The sequence below is a fragment of the Chrysemys picta genome, chromosome 3 (assembly GCF_011386835.1).
Source record: "Chrysemys picta bellii isolate R12L10 chromosome 3, ASM1138683v2, whole genome shotgun sequence".
Classification (NCBI taxonomy): domain Eukaryota; kingdom Metazoa; phylum Chordata; order Testudines; family Emydidae; genus Chrysemys; species Chrysemys picta.
The window spans coordinates 166489351-166496290 of NC_088793.1; the positions used below are offsets into that span (position 1 = coordinate 166489351).

Below are 6940 nucleotides of genomic sequence, written 5' to 3' on the forward strand. Positions count from 1 at the left end.
AACTGAGAGGAGACTGCTCTGAGGAATGCCAGTTTTTGTAGCTAAGATGCCAGCAGGCGCTGTAAAGAACTTCACTTCATAGTTGAAGTTTTTTTTCAGTGGTGGGGTTAGTATCCACATCTGCAGGTTTAAGCATGGATGAACTTTTGGAACGTCGGCAGTCTTTATTTTGTTGTTGCTCTTTTTAAACAAAGCAACAGCAAGTTATTAACAAAAAGCACGTCATTTGTGCTGAATTTTAGTATTTGCATAGTCTCTGGGAAGTTAATGCATTCCAGTTTAGTAAGTGCAGTGGCCAGAAACCAAAAATGTTTAGATTACTCAATACCTTTCATATCCTTTTTTCATTTCCCTATGTTTTGGAAAGCCTAGAACAATGAGGAATATAATGCTCTCCATGTAAACCTAAACTTTAACCGATAGTGACATGTTAAATGTACTCAATGTGCCATTGTTTCTGATTACCTAGAGGGGTCTCAAGTAACTGCTTTTGTCTTCTCACTCACAATTTGGGGGAGTCCTTACTTCGCTCAGCCTTCCATCACTCTGTATCCTGTCATCAAAACTTCCTATCGGAGATGTACTGTCCTTTTGGATGAGTGTCCATTCATAGTCCACTGCTCTTTCTTTAGTTAGAGGGATTGCTGTGCAAATATTTTTCCTCCCAAGGTCTGAATAATCCTGCCTTTTTAACATCCTTTGCCATTCCTGAATTATGCTGCCTGACACCTGGATAGGGAATCAGATTAAGTCTCCCACTAGTAATACTCTTCCCGGGGCAGAGTGCTCATTTTCCTGCTATAGCAGACGAGTGCAGGATTGCTTTTGATAGACTGTTTGTTGAGAAGCATAATAGGTCTATTATTTTAGCTTGCAAATTATTCCAAATTTTTTATTTTCCTACTCGGAGTGATCACAAGAACTAATTTTACATAGAGATTCTCATCCTGTTATTGCCACAGTACGGTAAAATGAAAGTGTTTCCTGCATTCTGCATCTACTGTGCAGCTTAATTTCTTCCAAACTTCTCTCTTCTTTCCAAATTGATCTAATAGAACACCTTCCCATTTTGTTTATAGTGAGTTCTTAATTTTTCTGGAGTAACACTTATCACTCCAGTTTTGCTGGGTGGGAAAGGTTAACTGTAACTCTGAATGCTGAAGGCAGCAATTCCAGTTGTATATCAACAACAAAACCTTCTCTCAAATCCGTTACTTTTGTCTAACTTTCCATTACTGACCTCTTCACCTTTGTTGTCTTCTGCCCTATCTTATTGTCTAATATAATGAAATCTTTTAAGCTTCATAAACATGTCTTGAGGTTTTATTTGTTGTAACTGTCTTCCTTCCTTCACCACCTCGTTGTTGATGTTGTTTCCTGTGTTTATCTAATTTAGGTTGCAGACCTTTGGGGCAGGGACCTTGTATCTTGCTTTTCCTGTCTGCACCTTGATGAGGCCTCTAGCAACATAAATGACTAGGAATAATAATGGCAACATATAAAATTTAGCACAGAGAATCGTAATTTTAGGGGTGGAAGTTGGTAAATGACCATCCACATCCAGGTTTTTAGAGAGTAATATAGGCTATAGGTGAGTTTAAAGACATTTATGCAAGTTCATACTATATTTTCAGTTAGTAAGTCTAACTTTATACAAATTGCTTATAAGTATTGTGCTGCGTGTATGGTAAACAGCAGCCTATCTATACTGGTGAATAAGAAACAATAGAAAGTGCCTCTGGACTTTGTGGTTTCATGGAGCACATTTACTTGCACATGTTTATCAAGAAATCCTAAGATGCATACCATTACTTAGCCTTCTCTGGTCTTTTTAAAAATGTTTAGGAGGCTTCAGTCAAGGAGACTTTGAGAACATGGGGCATATTGGTTATTTCTCACAAGGTAGCATAAAAACTGAACAGATAGAAGTAATACGTATGAAGAGAAATAAATAGCAAAATATTTCTCATTTTGTACGTTCATATTCAAAGACCCTAGAACCAGAGCCCTTAAAAAAATCTTTAGTTCAGTTCAAAATTAGTTCAATTACAACATCTGCAAATGTATATAAATAACAGCTCATGGAATTGTGGGAAGATTACTTGTAAACATTTGTTGTATATTTTTCCTAAGTGAATAAAGCTGTGACTGGCTTGTGGCAACCCTTTGAATGTGGAAACCATATTCTTCTATAAACGCTAAATGAGAAAAATGGGTTGTACAATATGACATGAGGTAGTACTGGCTTGATATATTGCCCCAGTCGTTAAGTGACGGGAAACCTGAGGGCTGCTTATTTTTTTCCCTGATACTGGATAACCTATCAAACTATTACTAATGGGAATCACTAAATTTACAAAGCAGTGTATTCTTTTAGTTTCCTGTTACATAAAATACTGAATCACAAAATGCCTTAGAAAGCAACAAAGCAGATATTTAATCATTTTTAAAAGTATTTTTACAGTTGGTAATATTCTCCTGCTCTTTATTTAAAAAAAAAAAAGTTTTTTGTCACTTCATAATTCTGGGGGAATATAACATTTTTGATGTTTGTGTTTCTTTGCAGCTTCTCACATGGCAAATCTTAGGCAACTAACAGGGGTCACATCCAAGCAGATTAGTGAAGCAATGAAGGTAAGATTTCTATGTGCCTGTTGGGAGGAAATCTTTCATTGTGATTTTTGTCACATAACATTTAACACATTTTCCATCAATGCTGTAAAACAGCCTTATGAAGCAAATATTCTAACTAGCCAATATATCCTTTTTGTACAAAAATTTGCCACCTGTATTTGTAAAATTACTGATTCTACATCTTTATCAGACATAATTGCAGTAGAACCCTTGCTTTGGACTAAGTTTCCTTTAAGATTCACAGTGAAAGACCTGTAGAAGTATTTTTGTAATTTGGAATATCCGCAGTGTTGTAAAGATTTAAAGATTTCTGTACCTGCAGTGTCTGGAGGATTAAACCATCATTTTAGAAGAATGGTACTGCCTCTATAAACTAAATGGCATTTTATCACTTTGGTAAGAATTTTGAAATGAGCTGTAGTATTTCCACCATATTTATTCTTGATAAACTGTTCATATGTTCTTCTGCTTAGTCTTTAAACTTGCACTGAAATTTCTTTACATGAGCTGCTAATGCAGACTCTTGCTATTATTGGTCTATGAGTTAGTGTTGGTAACTCAGAACTATAATTCCAAAAGATTGTGTTAGGTGGGGTTTTTATGGATGTCTGATTCTAGTTAACATGTTTTTTCTACCCATAATTAATATGAATAATGTTAGTTTAATTATGTAACTTGGGATTGGAGATGCTTTTTTTTTTTTTTCTTTGTAGTCCCTACCAGCATTGATAGAAAGAGCAGAGGGATTTTCCCAAGCGTTAACTTTGCAGCCCATCTTAGAACTCTGCAAGCTTCGCCAAGAAGTCTTTGCTGGCTGTAAGGCTAAGGAAGAAAATAAAATCCAAAGCTTTATAACACAAGTGGAAGTCACACCAGCAGAGACTGCTGCCAGTAAAAATTCTAATACTATCCTGAAAAGAAAGAGAACCACAGATTCGCCACAGATGAAGTACTACCCGCTGCGACGAAGAATTACGTTGAATACATGAAAGTTTTTCTTACACTTACTTTCAAGCTTGAAAATCTACTCTCCCCATTTCCACAGTATAGTTTAACTGTGTTCTTTTCTGACAGTGAATTACAGGTTTTTTTAAAAAGAGAATTCTTAGTGGCTGTGTAGCCTTTAATGTTTTTATATTTTTTCTCTTTACTGTTGCATCCTAGTCATGTGAAAATGTGTACATTAGCAGTGATGTTCATCAGAGTGCACTCAGATCCCCACAAATTTTTCTCTGTCCTTCAAAATAGTAAACTCTATAGATTAGCCTATAATTCTTTCTATATTCTTTTATTGTAGGGATAAACTCTGGTCTTGATCCTTCAGTTGCTTGCACAACTGCACAACTTTATGCATGTGAGTAGATCTATTGTGTCCAATTTGGATTATTCATGCATAAAGCATGTGTATAAAAGGATTGGAGGATTAACCTATCGTATTGCTCCCTTAAATATAGCTAGCTAGATAGCTGTTGGTTTCTTTAATTGTTGATGAAAAGTAATTTTAAAACACATCAGTCTCTATATAGCAGATATAGTTTTCATTTATGAAATTTGTGTGCAATTGCAAAACTGGTCTTTTTTTAGTACAATTATTTGTATTCTAAATTTGGGTGGATTTGGCTTATTTTTATTATAATCCATGTTTTTATGTAAACATGGAATTTTAATAAAATGTTATATATTTACCTGTAGTATAGCTTTTGAACAAAAACCAGGCCTTTTCGGTCTTGTAATCTATAACATATCGGCATTTCCATGTAATCCTAACTACAAGTGTCTAAATGCAACCACTTTGGGATCCCTAGAGGATACTTCTTCATGTTAGAGGATCTCCAAGCAATGTTGTGTATATATGTATCTGTAAGTAAAATATTTTTGACTAGACTTCTAAATCAATGTAGAGTAAAATTAAATTAATATCAAGCTAAACTATCCAATATCTGAGTTTCTTCATATTATTACAGAATAACTAGAAGATTGCGGAGTATTAAATTGAGCAGCTTGCCTTAATAATTTATATTTCAAATGTTTTAGAAGTCAAAGCTATTAATATAACTTTTTCCTGGCTTCTGATTATATACACTTGCAATATAAACTTCTCTCTCTAACATGTAAAGTGCTTTCTCATACTGAATAACTTTAATAACTCTTCATTGGAGAATTTCACAGATCAAAGAGACTCAGTAAGAAGGAAAGAATAGGCCCCACTTAACCTTTCAGAGACAGAAAATCTTTAAGAAAAATGTCTGGCAAATTTTAGTTTAAAATATTGTGACTAATAAATATAAATTTAGTACAGAGTGAGAATTTGTATGTTGAACATTTGTACATAAATATTGTTTTTATTACTTGTATATTTGTAAATAGACATTTGTGCTATTATACAAATAAAAGTGTAATTAAAAAAATACTATGTGAAATCTCAATTTAGTTTATTTACCACTTCAAGAGTAACTATCTAATCTGGAATATGTAGTGACTCTAGTCGGTTACCTTTGGAAACTACTTTCAGATTTTGTCTTAGGTACTAGTAGGGTGACAGATAGCAAGTATGAAAAATTGGGACCAGGGCACAGGGGGTAAAATAGGGGCTTTGTCTTGGGATCCTAACATCAGGACAGTCCTGATAACACCTTAGGTGCTGGTCCCATTCTGGTTCTTATGTGTCCTCTCCAAACCACTGCATAACTCAGTATGAACAGAAGTATCTACTTGAGAGGCCCAAGACTGGGGGGATTATTTTAGCATATAGAATATAGATAGGAAAGAAGAACACAATCCACCTGCATTGTGCACGGTTGTGTGCTTTTTTTTTTTTATTGGTGGGGATGAGAAGACCAACCACCCCATTCCTTCACCCAAACATTGATCCACACGTATTCTTCTCAGTTCCTTCTGCCCCTTTTCCCTCAACCCCACAGATAAAACTCCTCCTCTTCTACTTGTAAAACCGATATGTGAGTACTATTTATTTTAGGATTTTTTACTGGCATCCATCACTAGTATCTAAGCATCTCCTAAGTTAATAGAATGGCGTAAGAAAGTCTCTAGTTGGTTTCAGGGAGCCTTTGGCTCTTCTTCCTTAACAATTGTAGTTATGCACCAACAGTGTGTTTGATTTGTACAATCAACAGACTTGACCCCTGACCCTAGAAACAAGAATTCCAAAAGGCAAAAATCAGGTAAACACCTTAATAGAACCTGAGCAAGGCATCTTGGAGCTACTTTTATAAACAGAGCTGAAGATGGCATCATATTGACAATGTTTGAAGGCTCCATGAAAGGTGGGATTTCAAGAGGGATATGAATGAAGTGAGTATGGATGCTTGGTGTTCTGCAGCATGGAGAACATTCCAAACACAGGATGTGATGTGGAGGAAGACACAAACCTGAGTGGTAGGGGAAAAGAGGTGAGGCTGCCAGATTAAGCAAAGTGGTTAAAGGGAAACTTGGTAAGAAACAAAAATATCACTTCAAATCTTGTGGGTAGGCTCTGTGTCTGAACAGGGATGCTCTATGAAGTTCAGGATATCTGATGACAACCATGGGCCAGACTTACAGGAGAGGACATGACAGAGGCAGAACGTCCCAAAAGGCTTCTCTTTGGAGTGGATGGGATAAGGTGAACTATATGGTACACATGTTGCTGTTTATAAATATGGAAAGCTTTTTAATGCGAACCAAAGACTGACCCTTCATGTACTTTTGCAGTGTTCCTTGTGCATGACCTCAAGTGTTCTGTCTTTGCATATTCAGATCAAAAAAGAAAAAAGAAAAAAAGCTTTGTTTTTCTTTCTAAGATACTTTTTCCCTTCAATGAACTTTCCATAGAAATCTGCAATGTTGCAAGGCAAGTGTCGGAAGTGTGCACTTACTGAAATGTCACAACAGTCAAACTTTTATTTTTAACTTAGGGTAAATTGGTATTGCATCAGGAGACGTCTGGCAGTTCTTAATATAGCCTCTGAATTCTACAAGAGCTACCTACTCCATAAAGGAAAGACTGCTCTTAATAGTTTAAGTTCTAGCCACCTTTCCATTATACATTGGATTTTTGACCCATTACCTTTTTCATTTTAGATGTAATATATCTTACATTGTTGCCACTCTCTCAAGCAGCAGCAGATGTTGGGGACTTGCAGATCCGCTCCCATTGGAGGAGAAATCAGTGATGCAGTGTCTGGGTTTATTTTTATTGTAACTTGTTTTATTTACACTTTATATACTGGTTCTTGAACAGAGGTGATCACAAAGAGCATGTAAGTAAATTCCTTTTTCAGAAATCTCTACCCAGTGCCCAGTTCCT

At 35.7% G+C, this 6940-nt stretch overlaps 1 protein-coding gene across 1 annotated transcript in view; it reads left to right on the forward strand.

Moving 5' to 3' along the window:
- NSL1 (NSL1 component of MIS12 kinetochore complex) overlaps positions 1-4571 on the forward strand; it is an 18568-nt gene extending 13997 nt beyond the window's left edge. The window contains exons 5-6 of the mRNA XM_005278905.5: positions 2567-2634; positions 3348-4571. Of these exons, the coding sequence (XP_005278962.1) occupies positions 2567-2634; positions 3348-3623 (344 nt within the window). The 3' untranslated portion in view covers positions 3624-4571. The remainder of the gene's footprint in view (positions 1-2566; positions 2635-3347) is intronic.
- Positions 4572-6940: the final 2369 nt, after the last annotated feature.